Source organism: Tenrec ecaudatus, chromosome 12, assembly GCF_050624435.1.
Source record: "Tenrec ecaudatus isolate mTenEca1 chromosome 12, mTenEca1.hap1, whole genome shotgun sequence".
NCBI lineage: Eukaryota > Metazoa > Chordata > Mammalia > Afrosoricida > Tenrecidae > Tenrec > Tenrec ecaudatus.
Genome location: NC_134541.1, coordinates 109,396,650 through 109,415,286, shown reverse-complemented (window position 1 = coordinate 109,415,286; position 18,637 = coordinate 109,396,650). Strand labels below are relative to the sequence as shown.

Genomic DNA, 18,637 nt, shown 5'->3' with positions numbered 1-18,637 from the left:
TGGAGAAGTTGAATTAGGGGGAAGCTTCTCCCAAGAGGCCAGAAAGTATCCCACACCCACCCTCTAGGTTGTCCTCACAGCTTCTGGCATGAGGGGAACCTGACCATAGCACAGAAGGTTGATGTTCAGGAACTCCCAGAGAGGAGCAAGGTAGGAGGGAGAGCTGCTGAGGAGCCTGGAGGCCTCCTGGGGTGCAGTTGCCTCCTGTATCCAAGTAAATGACAGTTGAAAGCCTTTGCCAGTTTCCCCTCTGTGCCTTGGGCTACACATGGGCCACTGGCAGGGACCCAGTGTCATCACTTGAACTTGGACTAGGATCGGAGTGGCTGCAATGCATGGCACAGATCTGCCCCCAGCTGATGGTGCTCAAGAGGGAAAGTTGCCCTTTGGGGAACTTTGCCCAGAGCAAGTGAGGCCTGGGGGGAGGGGTTGGGGAGGAAGGGGAGATAGCTGGCAGGCCGCTGGGTTGAGAAGTGAGATGACTTGGGTCCCAGACCAGATCTCTGTGGAAAGGGTATGAAGAAGCCGCTGGGTTTTGCTCACCTGGAATCCCAGCTTACTGACTGGGGACGACCAGACCTGGTCAGCAGTCGGGGAAGTGTCATCGACTTAAAAGGACAAACGTCTTGGAAGTATTGCTATTGTGCTCCTTAGACTCTTAGAGGTAAGCATGGCAGGACTCTGTTTGACACCGGATAGACTGTCCCTGGAGAGGAACGTGCTTGGTGGAGTGGCAGCAAAAAGAGGAAGGGTCTCCTTGAAATGAGCTGAGCGTGCTGGGACAGTGGGCTCAGGCATGGGAGCGACTGAGAATGACAATCGAAAGGATCGGTATCCTCTAGAGGGCACTGCTGACTGGGCTCCGGCTTTTGACTACCAAGGATTCTGCCCCTGTGTGACATTTCCTCCCGGCTGTTGGGCCTCTGCTGGTCTGTCAGCTCTGGTCTAGGGCTGCAGCCTCCCTGAGCGGGCCCCAGCAAAAAAACTTGAATACATTGGTGGTCCCCAGATCTGCCCTGCCGACTAGCCCAAAGTTATTCTAGTAACTGCTGAGACAAGCAGGTTCTGAATTTTTACTTCCCCATTCGTTGCCACAGCAACACACCATTACCACCCACCCCCGGAGGCTGAACGTCTGGGTTCATGGTCAACATCAGAGTTAGCACAGTCTGAGGCCTTGGGCCTCCTGCTCACAGCCCAACCACAGGGACCCCAAACTTCTTGAAGACAGTGCTCAAATTAGGATATACTTCTGGCTTCGCGTGGTGGAACCTCGATGCCAGAGCTGCCCACAAGGCCCAATCCTCGTGCCACATCTGTTTTTAACACCGTAAGCCGGGAGGACCTATGGCGCCTGCTGCTGTCCTTAGGACCACACGTGTTTGGGTGGTGACTGCACATGCAGGATCAACTGTACGCCAGGCTCAAATTCCTCCTTCCTCTCATGGACTCTGCCTTCAGGACCTGCTCAGCCCCAATCACATATGTTCCACTTCCATGAGATGCTGCTACCCATAGCCCACTTTTTGATAGGTACTTCAATGGTAACTTGGTGGCCAGCAGTAGGAAAGAAGATACTTCTCAGGGAGCAGTCATCCGATGAGGATGGCATTGTGTGCTCCATATTCTAAGGGGCTGTGTCATGGTTCCTCCATGACCTGGACCAGTAGCTCCCACAGTGGATTCAAACAATGACGCTTGTGAGGGCAGCTCTGGACCAGACATTGACACACAGGGTCGCTGAGTCAGAACCAAGTCGATGGCACCTAACGTCATTCTGAGAATTTTGGAGCAAAACCACAGGACAACCTTGATGGGTAGTGGGTTACGCGATGGGCTTTCTCGGCTCCGGTAGAGGTGTGCAACCTTGGAGAACTCCTGGGGGCAGTTCTGCTCTGCTCCTTAGGGCCACAATGAATCAGGATCAGAACGGAGCCTGTGGCAGTGAGCTTTACTGCTGCTTTTAAGAAATAGCGCAGGGGAGAAGTTTTAGCAAATATGCATTTATTTGCTTACCGTTTAGGAGGCTGGAAGAATACAGGGCACCAACTCAATTTGTATCGAGGGTAAAATTTTAGATATTTCATATATCTGTACCATATTTTTAAAAATGGCATATAGGCAAACACTGGAGTTTTAATCAGCTGCAAAGAGATTATTTGCCTTTAGAGCTCCCAGTTTAATCAGTATTAGACGCTCCAAAATGACTGACGGACTGCCTATGCAGTTTGAAAAGACCCCCTGGCTAGGGACCATAACAAAGGGAGATTGTCCTGCGTTATTCCCAAACCAAACCCGCTGCCACTGAACGGGTTGGGTCTCAGTGATGCTCTAGAACAGAGTAGAACTGGCCCCTGAAGTTTCCAGGGTTATCCTTTTTAAGGGTGCGGATCGCCACGTCTTTTCTGGCACGGAGCTGTGGCGTGGATTCCAACTGCCAATCGTAGGAGTTACAAACAGGCTGGGGCGGGACCTAAGAGGTGACTTAAGTGATTGGTCTCCCTGGACGCACCGCCAGGATCTCCGTCTGCGCAGCCCTTTAAGCCGGAAGAGACAGACAGCATAAAAGCTTGTCTCAGCGCATCCCTTCCGGCTCATCAGACCAGACACGGGTTTTCCTTTTGTGCCCTTTACAAGGGAAAGATACAGAGAAAACGAAAAGAAATCCGAAAGAGGAGGCGGGCATAGAGGGTGAAGATAGAGATTTCGGCTTTTCATCGCGAACACACCCAGGAAACCCACCGCTACCTGGTGATTGGCCATCCTTGCGAATCTTCCCCTCTCTCGGGCCGTTCTCAGCGGAAGTAGGTCGACGTAACCGGCCAACAGCCTTCTGGGAAGTGTAGTTCTGAGTGCTTGACGTGGCGCATGCGCACTGCGGATTCCCAGCGATCTCAGCGCGGTTTCCGGGCCCAGGATCCCGCGACGGAGCTGAGTAAACCTGAGCTGCCGCGGGTTCTGGGAGTCCCGGGGGCGGGGACCGGCCGCTTGGACCGCCACGCTCCGAGGGCGCGAGCGGGGCTGTGCGCTGGGCCAGCGCCCCGAGGTGGAGGCCAAAGGCGTGCACACCGCTGGGAAATGCCGGGAGGAGTTCGGGGCGCCCCTGGATCACCCGGCTCTGGAGCGACCCCTTGAGCGCACCCACCTCCCCTCGGCTCGCTGCTGCCTGCCGTCCCCCGCTGCTGCGTCCGCTCAGCGACCCAGGTGAGTTGGACCTTGGGGACGTCGGAGGCCCGAGCACACGAGGTGCTCAGCGTATCACAGGGAAAATCTGGAGCTGCGTGAAATGCATTCTTAGGGGACCGGCTCGGAAAGTGGCGCACATCCCTGACCATCAGGAGCCTCCTGGCCCCAGCAATGCAGAGTCGGTCCTGCGAAGGCTGGTTAGATGTCACGCTGTGATCAGTCTGCTCTTGCAGCCAGAGTGGGAGGCTTCTTTCCTTCTGAGCCTGGGTGGTGAAAATGGTTAAGGCTCCAGCCTTCTAGGTGTTGGGGCGTCCACCTGACGCAGGGGCGCCTCCAGAGGTAGACCTGAGAATTTAACAGGCATGAAAACCCAGCGGAGCCGTTCACCTGTGGGGCCCCCATGAGTGAGTATCAGCTTGAAGGCGACAGTTATCAACCCGGAAATACCCACGTGGGTGGCATCAACAAATTTATTCTCTCACAGTTGAAGGCTGGAAGTCCAAATTCAGGAGTGCAGCTCCTGGGGAAGGCATATGCTGATTTAGGGGGCGGGGTGGAGGGATGGATCCTTGACTCTTTTCAACATTTGTGGGCTCAGCATTCCAAGGAGATCTGGACATCAATCTCCCCCTGGGTCTAGGAGCTACTTATCGTAGGGGCCCTGCGTCCAAAGGAGGCTGTCTGCTACTGAGTCATCATCTTTCCTGGTGGTAATGAGGTCCCTCTCTTATCTCACATAAGATAAAGGTGCAAGGTGTGACCTAAGTAAGAGGGAACCCCTTACAATGGACTGGTCACATCAGGGCACATCATGGTGGGTGATATCATCAACACATGACCCACAAACCACTAAGTAGGATGACCCAGTTAGTTTGACATATATTTCTATGGGACACAATTCAGTTTCTGATGATAACTCAATATGCAGTTATTTTACTATCATTATTAGTAAAAGATCATTTTATTGGGGGCTCTCACAGCTCTTATAACAATCCACACATCAAATGTATCAAGCATATTTGTACAAATGTTGCCATCGTCATTTTCTAAACATTTACTTTCTATTTGAGCCCTTGGTATCAGCCCCATTTTTTACCCTCCCTCCCCCCTCAATGTGTATTTCTAATGAAAAGAGGCATCTGGGCTATTGAAGGACAGGAGCCAGGGTCCGTGGGAATCCCTGCAGGTGATGGTTATTCCTGTGCCCCCTCCACTCTCATCCTGTTCTTTTCAGGAGCACGTGTCCAGATGTTGGCCCAGCCACCACAGGGGAGTCCTCTGGGAGACTGAGGGGCAAGCTCAGGCCAGGTTGAGACCAAAGGCCATGGCAGCCCCCCTGGAGCCCCCGGACCAGGCCCCTGGAGAGGGAGCAGGGCTTCTGATCGTAAAGGTGGAAGACCCCTCCTGGGAGCAGGACTGTGGCCAGCCTGAGGACAGCAGGGATGCCGAGACCTGCCGCCAGCAGTTCCGGCAGTTCTGCTACCAGAACTCAGGTGGGCCCCAGGAGGCCTTCAGCCAGCTGTGGGAACTGTGCTGCCGCTGGCTGCGGCCCGAGCTGCGTACTAAGGAGCAGATGGTGGAGCTGCTGGTGCTGGAGCAGTTCCTGGATATGCTGCCCGGGGGCCTGCAGGGCCGGGTGCGCGAGAGGCACCCAGGGAACTGTGAGGAGGCTGTTGCCTTGGTGGAGGATCTGCAGAGGCAACTGGGGAAAGCTGGACAGCAGGTGCGGAGAGGTCCTTCTGGGGACACTGAGGGAGGGCAGCCAAGGGGCCCAGGAGAGCAGGTTCCCGCTGCATGTAGGGTCTACCAGTGCCCATCATGCTTTGCTCTAGGCCAGGCGCTGGGATACAATGACTCGTATGACCAGAGCTGCAGAGGGTCCATCTGAGAAGGTAGAGCTGTCCGTGGGAGCCTCTGTCCTATGGGGTGGTGGGTTCTTGGGGACAAGTGAGCAGCTGGAGGTGGGCTATGCTGCCTGCCAGGCTGCTGTGAGCTAGCTTTGGGGATCTGGCTCTGGTGGATGGTGCGGGTCTGGGCGCACAGCACGGTCAGGGCTCACACTCCATCCACCCTGCATCCTCTGAGGGTGGCCCCATGTGTCTCCTTCCCAGGGATAGGCCTGTCTGCCCCATTCTGGGCTCCGTGCTGATGGGCATGTTGTGGTTCCTGCACAGGATGTGCCCCAAGGGGTGCTGGAAGCCAGGGCTGCAGTTCAAGGAGCCCAGGGGCCTCCCCCAGAGGTGGGGGCACAGAGCCAACCGCCCCGTGAACAGCCTAGCCACAGTGGTAAGTTGGCCTCAGAATGCAGGCCGCGTGGGTGTGTCTGAGTGTGTGTGCATGTGCACACGCACAATGGGGGTGGGTGAGGGTGGGTCTGCTGTGGTGTTCGTGGGCGTCTTTGGGTGGGTGGGTGTCAGGCATGTGTGTGTATGTGTGTGTCTGGGTGCGCACATGGGGAGTGGGGGCAGGTGCAGGTGCGGGTATGTGAGTCTGCTGTGGCGTCAAAGCGCGGGTGCACGTGGGCATCTGTGGGTGAGCGAGTGTCGAGTGAGGATCTATTGCCTGGGCCAAGCAGGGCATGGCGGCCCCATCCAGCCTGGCTTGGCTTCCCTGAGGCTTTGCTCTCTCCTCCCAGCCCAGCTCGCCCCCAAGCCCCCTGCCTTTCCTAAAGAGGGGCGTTCCAGAGAATCCGTGGGTGCCCACCTTACCTCCGGGGTCCACGTGAGTACTAGCCTGAGACCCAGTCCCTGAAATGAACCATGGCTTTCCTCAGTCCCACTCCTGCCAGCTGGCCCCATGCCCACCCCCACCCCCACCCCATCCCTCCGCAGCCTGGAGACTTGGGAGCAAGGCGCCTCCAAACCGATCTCATTCCAGGGGGCTGTGACATTTGGAGATGTTCCCTTCTACTTCTCCCAGGAAGAATGGGGGTCCCTGGACCCTGCACAGAGGGATCTCTTCTGGGACATCAAGCGGGAGAACTCAAGGAACGTCAGCCTGGGTAAGCAGAGGTCAGAGCCTGGGCTCAGGTCCAGCAGAGAGCCCCTGGTGTCTGCTCTGCCCTTGGCAACTCCCATCCCCATGCCTCCAACCACTGGAAGCCAGCAGCCCTGGTGCCAAGCATGTTTCCGTCGGTGCCCACCAGCCAGTGCAGAGGCAGGCCAGCCAGGACTGGGTGGGTGCTGGCAGGCAGAACTGAGCCTTCCTCACCTTTGGTGGGGACAGGAAGGGCCCACTCTGCCCAGTGGGGCAGCAACACATGGTGAACACTCATCCTGCCTCATGCTAACTGGACCCCCCTGGGTAGGGTATCTTCTCAAGCCAGGAAAGGTTGTGGTGGCATTGCTGGTTAAAGCACTCAGCTGCGCCACAGAGAAAGATGAGGCCATCTGCTGCCTGGAAACCTTAAGGAGCAGTCCAGTTGGGTCCTCTAGTGCCACTGGGAGTCGGGAGCGATTCAAGGGCAGTGGGTTTTCCTTAGGTTCCTCAGCCAGGGCTGCTTATGCACTCCTGGTTCGGGGGGTCGGGGCGGGGGCGGTGTCAACCTGTTTCCTCTGTGTGTGATCAGATGGGGCAGGATCTCTCTCTCTCTCTCTCTCTCTCTCTCTCTCTCTCTCTCTCTCTCTCTCTCTCTCTCTCTCTCTCACACACACACACACACACACACACACACACACACACACACACACAGCGTTCTTGAGTTTGGACACCAAGAGGTAGTGTAGTGAGGGAAGCCGCTTTGGGTGAGACTCTTTGGTTCCATAGTTCTGGAGGGTGGTAACGAGTGAGAATTTCTGTACTTTTAGAAATTTATCAGAGTCTATTCCTGTTTCTTTCTCTTTTTACTTTCTCTCCCTCCTTCCCTCCTTCCCTCCCTCCCTCAACCCCACCTTTTCCCGCCTTCTGGGCTTCCTCCTGGCCTCTGTGGCTGATTGTTCGGAGGAGGGCGGACCTCCTTGGTGTGGGGGTTCACTTGAGAGGCTGCTCTGTTGTTCCGCTGAAAGGAACCCCTAAATCACTTTATTGGAGACTCGTACAACTCTTATAACAATCCATCCATATATCCATTATGTGAAGCACATTGGTACATTTGTTGTCATCAGTGTTAAAAACATTTTCTTTCTACTTGAGCCCTTGGTATCAGCTCATTTTCCCCTTCCTCCCTGTCCCCCCTCCCTCACGAACCCTTAATAATTTATAAAGTAGTATTATTTTGTCATGTCTTACACTGTCTGACATCTCCCTTCACCCACTTTTCTGTTGTCCTTCCCCCAGGGAGGGGGCTATATGGAGATCCCTGTAATTGATTCCCCCTTTCCACCCCACCCTCCCTCCACCCTCCCCGGAGCGCCACTCTCATCACTGGTCCTGAAGGGATCATTCATCCTGGATTCCCTTTGTATCCAGTTCCTGTCTGTACCAGTGTACATCCTCTGGTCTAGCCAGATTTGTAATGTAGAAGTGCAACAGAACAGCAAGAGGAGCAGAACAAGGAAGTCCTGAGGGAATACCAAAAATAGACTTTGAGGCAAGGTATGGCACCCCATCAGATTCGACAGGAAAACACTCCTAAAGGTCAACAAACAGACCTTGAACTATTTACAGGCCTTTCTCTTTTTTTAAAAACAAATCATTTTATTGGGGCTCATGCAACTCTTATCACAATCCATACATACATCAATTGTGTAAAGCACACTTATACATTAGTTGCCCTCATCATTCTCAAAATTCGCTTTCTGCTTGAATTTCTGAAATCAGCTCCTCATTTTCCTTTTTCCCCTCCACCTCCCTCCCAGCTTCCCCCTCCATCTGTTTTTTCTTGTCATTGGTTTTTTGGTGTTCTTGTTTTGTTGCTTGGTTTTGCTCTGTATTGTTTTTGTGCATATTATCTCTGCAGGTCTGTCTAAATAAGATAGGCTAGGTAGGATAAACAATCTGGAGGAGAAAACAACAGGACTGACGGTTCTGGGTTCCTGGGGGACATGGAAGAGGGGGAGGCGTGGGGGGAAAGGAAGTGGGTGTTAACAAACCTAGGGACAAGGAAACAACAAGTGATCCAAAATCAGGGTGAGGAGCGTGTAGGAGGCCGTGGTAGGACTTTATCAAGGGCAATGTAACTGAGAGGAATTACTGAAACCCTAATGCAGACAGCATGATAATGGGACAGAAGAAAGTAAAAGGAAATAGAGGAAAAAACTAGGAGGCCAAGGGTATTTATAGATGTCTAAATATAGGCATGTACATATGTAAATATATTTATATATGAGGATGAGGAAATAGATTTATGTGCATATATTTATAGGTTTAGTAATAAGGAGCAGATGGACATTGGGCCTCCACTCAAGTACTCCCTCAATGCAAGAACACTTTGTTCTATTAAACTAGCATTCTATGATGCTCACCTTCCCTACATGATGGCTGAAGACAAAGCGGGTGCATAAGCAAATGTGAAGAAAGCTGATGGTGCCCGGCCATCAAGAGATATAGCGTCTGGGGTCTTAAAGACTTGAAGGTAAACAAGCGACCATCTAGCTTAGAAGCAACAAAGCCCACATGGAAGAAGCACACCAGCCTGTGTGATCACGAGGTGTCTAGGATCAGGTATATCAGGCATCAAAGAACAAAAACTCATATCACCGTGAATGAGGGGGTGTGCAGATTGGGGAACCAAAGCCCATCTGTAGACAATTGGACATCCCCTTATAGAAGGATCTCTGGGAGGAGACAAGCCAGTCAGGGTGTAGTATGGTGCCAATGAAACTTACAGCTTTCCTTTAGTTCTTTAATGCCCCCCCCACCTATCTGACCATCAGTTTTATATTCAACAGCTCGTACACATTTTATTTCATCCCATCCAGGTCAGTCTCTCAGTGTGCTGTTCCTGATCCTACATTCTCCCCGGGTTCCCCCTTTCCATTCCTCCTTACCTAGCCCTCTGAGCTTCCAGGCCTGATGGCTGACTAAGGGCCAGAGTCCGGGGTGTGTATGAGTGTGTGTTGTCCAACAATTAATAAGCATGGTCTCTTAACAACTTTGAGTTCTAGTACACGTTTTTCTCCCACTCTATCCAGTACACTGTGATGGAAATCCTTTTCAAAGTATTGGTACTGTAGCTGGGTACCATCTTGTTCATCTAGGTCTCAGGGTTGTGAAGACTCGTTTGCATAGTCTTTAATCCACTAGGCCAATTGTTTCCATGAGTCATTTGATTTTCATCCCTTTCCTCTGGACGGGGAGAGGCAAATCATTCCACCTCAGATCACAGCTCACGAGCTTCTAAGGCTCCAGTTGTGACTTGCCAGAACAAGACGCAATCCATTGTCTTTGGGAACCAAGTTATGCCAGCTGACCTTGGTGTCCCCGAGATGACGATCCTGAGCCCCCAAACCTAGTACTGTGGTTATGTCTAGGTGGTTTTCTTAACTCTGCCTCTTGTATGTCCCACCACAGTCATGAACATGTTTGAAGCATGTACAAATATCCTCCATCAAGCCCGGAAGTATGGTTCCTGGCTGTACGCCCACCCCCCCGCCCCACCTGCTCAGCCCACACGTCTAGCAAGCCTGGACCTCTTATTATTTTACATTGTGTTCCACGTTTACCTCCCACCCTGCGGAAGAGAGTCACCTGCGGAAGAGAGCCAGTCCTGCCTGGGAGTTGCAATAACTGGGCTTCTGTTGGTCCCTTGACTTGCCCAAGCCCCTGGTATCCTACCGGGCTGGAAGCTCGGGACTGCCCCGACCTGCAGTTATTTTGTGGAAGAGACAATGAAGCTCGGTCCACTCTGATCCAGGAGCTAGCCCAGGGTCAGCTGTGGGCACCCAAACCCAGCGAGACTCAGAGCCCCCCCCCCCTCTTCCCCCAGCAGGTTTAGGGCTCAAAAGTCAGAGCGAGCCATCGCAGCTGGAGGAGGTGGCAGTGGCGGTGGCGGCAGCGTCCCCTGGCCAAGCCGGTGGTGACATGGCTGTGTTCTGGAGCTCCGAAGAGATCGCGGGCTGGGAGAGCGAAAACAAGCCCAGGGAGGAGCCCCGGGGCCGGGCGGGGGCCGCGCGCCGGGGCCGGCCCCCCGTGCGCCGGCGGCAGTTGCGGGAGCTGGCGGCCGAGCGGCCCCACGGCTGCAGGCAGTGCGGCAAGCGCTTCCGCTGGGGCTCGGACCTGGCGCGCCACCAGCGCACGCACACGGGCGAGAAGCCGCACAAGTGCCAGGCGTGCGAGCGCAGCTTCCGCAGCTCATCGGACCTGGCGCGCCACCAGGGTGTGCACACCGGCCAGAAGCCCTTTGCGTGCCCCGAGTGCGGCAAGAGCTTCAGCCGCAGCGCCTACCTGGCCGACCACCAGCGCATCCACACGGGCGAGAAGCCCTTCTCGTGCCCGGACTGTGGCAAGAGCTTCTCGCTGCGCTCTTACCTGCTGGACCACCGGCGCGTGCACACAGGCGAGCGGCCCTTCGGCTGTGGCGAGTGCGACAAGTGCTTCAAACAGCGCGCCCACCTCATCGCCCACCAGAGCCTGCACGCCAAGATGGCCCAGCCCGTGGGCTGAGCTGGCGCCCCCACTAAGGGGGCGCCCCCGCCGAACCTGGACAGCACTCCAGCGCCGCACCTCCCTTCTCCTCGCAGAGGCCATAGATGGGTAGTGGGGGGCGCAGACAGGGCTCTGATCCGTCTGTCTGAGACTACTACTGCTGCAGCCACTTGGCCCTGGTCACTTTCTGGGGGTGCATGGCCGGGCCCTTTGTTCTAGCCTGTGCCTTCCTAGTGGGGGTGGAGGATGTGGGGCAGTCCTGTGCCCCTCCGGCCCCCTGCCCCCCCGCAGAGTCTGGGGTCTGGCAGTTTCCCTGTGGGGGTACAGGAACTCCTTGTCCCTGCCCCTCCTGTGACCTCTGCCCTGCCCTGGAGACACTGCCATTGCCTGTGTCGTTCTCAGCACTGTGCCCAACTGTGCCCCAAGGGCTTCCCACTAACCAGTGGGCAGAACGGCCCCTCAGGCACTGCGTTGCCGCAGCATCTTGGGCAGCTTTTTGTAGTGGGACAGACCTTGGAAGGCGTTGGGCCAGGAGGGCTTGAATAAACATGAGTGCCTGGCTCCAGCTGCTCTTTGAGAGGGGTGGGGTGGGCCTGGGCTTCCTGGCCTGGTGGTCCCATGACACTGAACCCCAAAGAGTGCAATACCCTGGCCTAGAGGCAGCTCACATCCTCCTTGGCATGACAGGGCTGGGGGGCCGGGATTCAGGAGGCTTTGCATCTAAGCAGTCCAGCGGGGCGGTGGTCTTCCCCAGGCCTGGAGACTCCCCGTGGCAGCATCAATCAGGTGTTCAGCCATACAGGGGTCTAAGGACTGCTCCTGCCTTCAACCTGTGGAAGAAGATGTGCTCAAACCCAGCCCACCCTGCTCCAGGTGGTAGCCTGCCTAGTGGGTGCTGGTTGGGTGCAGCGCCCGGCTCTGGCCACCAAAAGCAGCCCCTCCTTTCCCCTTGCTGCCCCTCCCTGAGCCTGGGGTGGGGGTGGCAGGAGACAACATGTTCCTGCCCTTTAGTACAGGGCCTGTGATTGGCTGCTCCCTCCCATGCCACCCTGAGGGCTCTATACCGCTGCCCACCTTGAGCCCAGGACCTGTGCAGGCAACCTGCGGGGCTGGCAGCGCCCAGGGGAGCAATCAGGTGTAATGAGATCAGATAGGAGTGAGCCAGCGTGGGCCAGGAGCTAAGAATAGGACCAACTGGGACGTACCCTGGAGCAGGGCTCCCGAGAGCAGGGGACAAGAGTCCAGCCCAGCCCATAAACAGAGCTGATAGGACTCAGCTTTGGAAGAGGGCAAGGGTTGGAACCTGGGGCTGGGGCCAGAGGGGAGCTTGAGGAAGCTTCGCTGGACCATGGCCTTCCTGGTGGCTGGGACCCTGCGAGTGGCCGCACAGATGGCAGACACTTGGGACAGCCTGGGCAGAATGGTAGCAAGAAGATTGCCCTGGGGTGCCCCTGTCTCCAGGCTGTGCCTGGCCCAGCCCAACCATGGCCTTGCCTCCCCAGGGAAGGTACAACATGTTGGGCCCCAAGGTGGCCCTGATGCTGAGCAGCCCAGGAGTGCCGGCCACCACTGTCACCGCCCTGGAGGGCCTGCTGCAGGCCCTGGGCTTTGAGCGTCTTGAGCAGAGGGAAGCCTCCGTTCAGGTGAGCCCTCGCCCACCACCTGAAACCTGGCGCCTAGCACCCTCCTGAGCCCTGAGGCAGGTCTTGGACTTGCCCCCAGGACTTTCTGGAGGAGGTAGCTCGATTCCGGGAGCAGCTGGACACCCTTGGGAGCCCCATAGGGTGTGCACTGGTGGCCTTGGTGATCCCCCGAGGGCAGCTGAAGCGGCCCCAGAGGCTGGCTCAGGAGCTGAGTCACTGTGAGGCCCTGCAGGGCCGCCCCAAGCTCCTCCTGCGGTTGACCAGTGCGCTCGGGGGTGAGTGGACTGCGTAGGAACCCCTGGCTCTTGGGTAGGGAGTGGGTAGAACCAGGGGCTCTCTGAGTCCATTCCTATATATTATCTGGTCCCTAGTTGCTGTGGAGCCTGGAACCTTCCTTCAGAGTCTGGTTGAACTCAGTGGCTGCTGCCCTCACTGGTCTCTGATGCAGCTGCTGACAGAGGTGGGCACTCCTGGGTCAGCCTGCCATTCCTTCCATTAAAGCATCCTAATCCTCCCCTCCCATCCTACATGGCACCCCCTCACAGTCCCCTACAGGTCGGTAATTCCAGTTATGAGCAACTTGCCCTTCATCCTGTCCCTGCTCATGCAGGCTCCGGCTCACAGGCAGCTTCCATGAGCTGTTATGAAGGGCAGGTGGGGACCTGTGCCAGGTCAGCCTGTCCTAGGGAGCTGCCACCTTGTGCACACTGTCCACCAGGCCCAACCCAGCCTGTGACCTCGAAATGGGCCTCTCAGTTCCATCGTCTCATCTTGCCTTTCTCACTCCCTGTTTTGGGGATGACTTCAAAGAGACAGCCATGGCCATCACTCCCTGAAGCGGGGGTCTGGCCTTCCCCTGCCTCCACAGAGCAGCCACCTGAGGGGCCCTCTGGCCCCATCTCCCAGGTCTTCCACAGGGTGACCAAGGAGCCCACAGGAATCATCTGCCCAGTCTTACGCAGCTCCTTGCGGGGGGCGCTGTACCTGGGAGACATGCAGGCTAAGAGGCCTGAGGTGAGTGGGACGGCAGTAGCTGCCAATCCTGTGGCTGCAGCTGAGACAGACCCCGAGAGCAGAACAGCCAAGGGGGAGGGACAAGGCTTCTTCCGAGACCACTGTGGTCAAACCTCCACCCTCACTGCAGCTCGTGTCCAGTCCTGGGGTGCAGTATGACCTGTCTGGGGCCCGGGTGGCCCTCCTCCTGGCCGTGCTCCAAGGCCGGCCCGGGGCCCAGTGTGACATGGCAGTTCTGGAAGACCTATGTCAGACCCTGGGCTTTGAGACCACCGTAAGGACAGATCCCACGGCCCAGGTGAGGGGGGAGTTCTGGAGGGCAGGGGGCTTCTGATCTAGAGGGCAGGAGTTCACCCAGAAGTCTAGCCTCTATCCTTGCTGCATGCTATGCTAGACCCCGTTGTCTCCCACACCATTAGTTCCCTTGCTGCCAGCCAGAGCCCCCGGCTGATCCCTCAAGGTCGATTGATCTCTCAACATTCCGATTTCCTTCCTGGACACCCATCAGTCACCGCTCTCTCTTTGAGCCTCTTAACTTTCTGGCCGCTTCCCTGAGGGTGCCAGAGAACACCAACTGAGGCTGGTTCAGCGCTGGCCTGACAACGGAGGTGGCTGGTTCAAACACCCTCTGCTCTGCAAGAAACAATGGGGCATTCAGCTTCTGTCAGGGTTGACAGCCTTGTAAACACTATGGGAGAGTTCTGCCCTGTCCTACAGGGTTGCTATGGGACCACATCGACATGGAAGCCATGAGTAAAGAGGTCAGGCCAACCCAGCCCTGCAGCAGGGTGTGGGAGGGTGGACTAGGGCAGCCAGGGTCGCAGATGGGAGGAAGCCTCTTTCCCCTGCCAGCCTCGAAGTCCTTTCTCGGTACTCCGATCTCAATCTCTGCCCCTGTCCTGCCCAAGGCATTCCAGGAAGAGGTGACCCAGTTCCGGAAGCAGCTGGATGCCCGAACAGGCCCTGTGAGCTGTGCCCTGGTGGCTCTCATGGCCCATGGCGGTCGGCAGGGGCAGCTGCTGGGGACAGACGGACAGGAGGTGCACCCAGAGGCCCTGGTCCTGGAGCTGAGCCGCTGTGGGGTGTTGCAAGGCTGCCCCAAGATCTTCTTGCTTCAGGCCTGCCGAGGGGGTGAGAGGGGCTAGGATCACCTGCAGACTCACCTGGGCTGGCCTCAGGGGAGAGCTGCCTGCCCTGGCTTTCCCACACCAGCCCTCCTTGACCTTCCTGCTATCCTCTCCTGCCTCCATGCCCTTGAGCACATGACTCTCAGCACATGACCTACATTCTGGATATTTCCAGCCTGCGGGCCTATCCTGAACCCAGAGGTCTGGGCTCACGTGGATGCCACAGTTCACATGGGCTCAGGACCCACCCCTGAAGGTTGTGCTTCTCCCCAGGCCTCAGGGACTCTGGCATGGGGCCTGCTGCCTTCTCGTGGTTCTGGCGCTGGCTGCGTGCACCTCCGACCGTCCCCTCCCACGCCGATCTCCTCCAGGTCTATGCTGATGTACAAGGTGGGTTCTATGTCTTGAAGCCTGATGCAGGGCTGGTAGTGAGAACCTTCCAGAAAGCATCTCCTTATTATAAAGAGGAGGAACGAACGGCAAGGCTTCCTAAACTGCCAAGCTTCTCCCACTTGAGTCCTGCTGGCAAGAAGGCGAGGCCACTCTTCTGTGGCCACCCAGCTTGGGTCAGGAGCAAAGCTGGGAGCTGAACTCGGTTTTCCCTGGGTTATGAGATAGGCTGCTCACCTGAAGGTCTGCAGTTTGAACCCACCAGTTGATCCATGGGAGAAAACGGAGGCATTCTGCTCCCGTAAAGACTTGTAATTTGGGAAACCCACAGGGGCCTTCCTACCCTGTCTTATAGAGTTACTGTGAGCCAGAATCAACCCCTGGCAGTGGGGGTGACTCTGTCCACTGCTCCCGAGCCAGACATAGTGTATTGGCCTCCTACTGCACCATAAGCTCCAGGAGTCCAAGCTCAGGGTCAGCAGGGTGATTCCTCCGGTGGCTTTGAGACATGCTGTTCTCACCCTCCCTCCCAGTTTCTGCTGGCTCCCAGCTGTTTTTAGCTTGCAGCTGCAGCTTGGCACAGAGTGCATGCCTCTGCCTGCCTCTCTGGGTCCCTCCGTCTCCTGTATAAGGATACTGCTAAGGAACCCTGGTGGCACAGTGGTTACGCATTGGACTGCCAACCACAAGGCCACCATTTGGAAACCATTGGGCACATCATGGGGAAAACAACGAGGCTCTCTACCCCTATAAAGTGTTACCATCTTGGAAACTCATAGGGACAATTCTACCCAGTTCTATAGGGAGGCTCAGAATCGACCTGATGACCGTGCGTTTGTTTTGTTTGGTTTTGCCCCATTGTGACCTTATGTTAACTGACGATATTGTCAAAGATCCCATTTCCAAACCAGGTCGCATTCACAGACACCACTGGTTGGGACTTCAGCACCATTGGGGTGGACGGGGACCACACACTGCAATTCAAAACAAGTAGGGAGACCCTGTAGGGGGCTGGTGGGGTCCCCGGATGCTAGGTAAGTGGCGTTGACTCCTCTTGCAGGCAGCTCCTCTGGGGTGCCCCGTCCTGGGAGTGCTGACCACGCAGACATCCTGATGGTCTATGCAGCGGCTGAGGGTAAGGGACATGTCAGCAAGAGGCCCACGTTCCCACAGGGCCCCACTCCCTCATCTAAAATCTGAAGTGGCTGCAGGGCTGGCCAGGGTTGGGTTGTTGGGGTGCAGGGGTCACCGGTTGGGTTGCAGTTAAGCTGTCTTCCTCCCGTGGCTTATTGGTGACTATGTGAAAGTGCCTTGCCTGCCCCATTCCCACTGGACTAGGCTGTAAGCTCCAGGAGGCAGGGTGGGTCTGTTGGTCCCAGGACCCCACCCAGAGCCTGGCACGTAGTAGGTGCACAGTTGGTGCTTGCTCAAACATCATATCCTTCCATATGCTCACTGGACAAATCCTGAACACCCACATGTCCCAGAATCTGATTCCCAAAGTAGGCAATACGACCCCTGTGAGGACAGTGATCCAAACCAAAAACAAACATATAAGGTCATTTGGTGGTGGAAAGAAAGAAAACGGGCAACTACAGAAAATAGCTTTAAAGGCTTATTTTGGAGTGCCTGGGCGAGGTTCACCGGTCCCTAGTTGGGGCCAGAGAAATCACACTGCCAGGGACGGAGGGGAAGGGTTTTATAGTACTGGTCAGACATAAAGGCAATTGGGGAATTTCCCATTGCGGTCTGGCTGTTTCGGAAGGTGGTCAGTAACAAAGCAACGCTGTACCAGTGCTTCTCCGGAGCTGCTGTCCATCTGCACCCGCGCTTGAAGGGCCATCATCAGGAGTTGTTGCATGCCCTTGCTCATGGACTTCAGGGCACTGCTCCGCTTGCAGGCCCCACCAGTTCCCGTTTCTATCTAACACAACTCACTGCTGATGACGGCTCATAGCAACCCTATAGGACAAGTAGAATTGTCCCCATGAGTTTCGAAGACTGTAACTTTGTATGAGAGTAGAAAGCCTCCTCTTTTTCCCATGGAACAATTGGTGTTTTCAAACTACTGACCTTGCAATTAGCAGCCTGCTTTATTTTTTTTGAATTAAAGATCACTTTATTGGGGGCTCTTACAGCTCTTATAACCACCCATACATCAATTATATCAAGCATATTTGTTTTAAACATTTACTTTCTAATTGAGCCCTTGGCATAAACTCCTCTTTTTCCTTAAAAAATCATTTTATTAGGGACTCCTACAACTCTTATCACAATCTAGTCATACATCCATTGTGTCAAGCACATTTGTACATTTGTTGCCATCATCATTCTCAAAACACTTTCTACTTGAGCCCTTGTTATCAGCTCATTTTCCCCCTCCCTCCCTGGACCCCCTCCCTAACAAGCCCTTGATAATTTATAAATTATTATTTTATAATATTTTACACTGTCCAACATCTCTCTTTACCCACTTTTCTGTTGTCTGTCCCCCAGGGAGGGGGTTATATGTAGATCCTTGTGATTGGTTTCCCCTTTTTACCCTCCCCTCCCTCCACCCTCCTGATATCTCCACTCTCACCACTGGTCGTGAAGGGATCATCTGTTCTAGATTCTCTGTTTCCAGTTCCTATCTGTACCAGTGTACATCTCTGGTCTAGCCGGATTTGTAAGGTAGAATTGGGATCATGATAGTGGGAGGAGGAAGCATTAAAGAACTAGAGGAAAGTAGTGTGTTTCATCGTTGCTACACTGAATCCTGACTAGCAACCTGCTTTCTATGGAATGACCCAGTGGGGCTGTAAAGCAGATACCAACCTACACTTTATCCAGTTTTTGGGGTTATAGTAAGAACATTTTCCCTTGCTAGGTGGGTGCTGAGTCTTTTTTTTTTTTTTTTCCTGAAAAGGGGCTGGTGGACCATGTAAGTTTGAGAACCTCTGTTCCAGGTGCAGTCTGTCCTGGTCCTTACCCCTCCCCTAGGGCTGTGTCTGCTTGCCACCCCAACCACCACCAACCAGCGTAGGGACTGGAGGCCCCAGAGGGAAGAGGGGTCGAGGGCTGAAAGTCAAGATTATTCTGGTCCCCTTGGCCTAGGCTGTGTGGCCTATCGGGATGAAAAGGGTTCAGACTTTATCCAGACGCTGGTGGAGGTGCTCAGAGCCGACGTCTCCGGGGGAGACCTGCTAGAACTGATGACTGAGGTGTGTGTGTGGTGGTGGTAGGGGGGAGGGAGGGGGAGCAGGGGTGTAGAGGTAGGGGATATAATAAAGGGAAAGAGGGTGGGTGACAAGAGGCTGGATTCCCACTTCCCTGGAAGCCTGGAGGAGGCCACGGTGGGAGCCCTGGGCAGTGACGAGCGCTGTCCTCGCAGGTCAACAGGCGAGTGTGTGAGCTGGCCGTGCTGGGCCCCGACTGCAACCAGCCCCGCAAGGAATGCCTGGAGATCCGCAGCTCGCTGCGTCGCCGCCTCTGCCTGCGGGCCTGACTCCCAGTGAACGCGATCCCGTCCGGGCGGCGGACCCCCAGCCCGCTCCCCGGGTGTGGCTGCAGGGCACCGTCCCGGGGACACTTTTTGCTCTCAGAGAGGCGAGGTCCACCCAGTGGCTGGATGTTCCGAAATTGACCCCCCGGGGGTCGGGAGGTGGGGAGGAGCATCGGGTTTCCACCAGCTCTGCACATGCTCTTGCCCTCTGGGTGGTCTGAGTCCTCTAGACCTACGGACCCTGGGACTGTTGCCCGGGACGATGAGGG

At 55.6% G+C, this 18,637-nt stretch overlaps 2 protein-coding genes across 5 annotated transcripts; both read left to right on the top strand.

Moving 5' to 3' along the window:
* Positions 1-2,519: 2,519 nt before the first annotated feature.
* On the top strand, positions 2,520-11,271 carry ZNF213 (zinc finger protein 213). 4 transcript variants are annotated; one of them, XM_075564400.1, is made up of 7 exons: positions 2,520-3,204; positions 4,421-4,909; positions 5,019-5,078; positions 5,361-5,472; positions 5,822-5,907; positions 6,064-6,187; positions 10,055-11,271. In XM_075564400.1, the coding sequence occupies exons 2-7, from the start codon at positions 4,511-4,513 to the stop codon at positions 10,726-10,728; spliced, it is 1,455 nt and encodes a 484-aa protein (XP_075420515.1). In that variant the 5' UTR covers positions 2,520-3,204; positions 4,421-4,510; the 3' UTR covers positions 10,729-11,271. The 4 variants fall into 4 exon arrangements, with proteins under 4 accessions (XP_075420515.1, XP_075420514.1, XP_075420517.1 ...); XM_075564399.1 differs by having other exon boundaries at positions 10,052-11,271; XM_075564402.1 differs by lacking the exon at positions 5,019-5,078.
* A 3,085-nt stretch (positions 11,272-14,356) lies between these two features.
* On the top strand, positions 14,357-18,623 carry LOC142462211 (putative caspase-16). Its single transcript, XM_075563889.1, has 5 exons — positions 14,357-14,498; positions 14,768-14,884; positions 15,945-16,019; positions 17,981-18,087; positions 18,258-18,623. Exons 1-5 carry the CDS (start codon positions 14,357-14,359, stop codon positions 18,369-18,371), a joined length of 555 nt encoding a protein of 184 aa, XP_075420004.1. The 3' UTR covers positions 18,372-18,623.
* Positions 18,624-18,637: the final 14 nt, after the last annotated feature.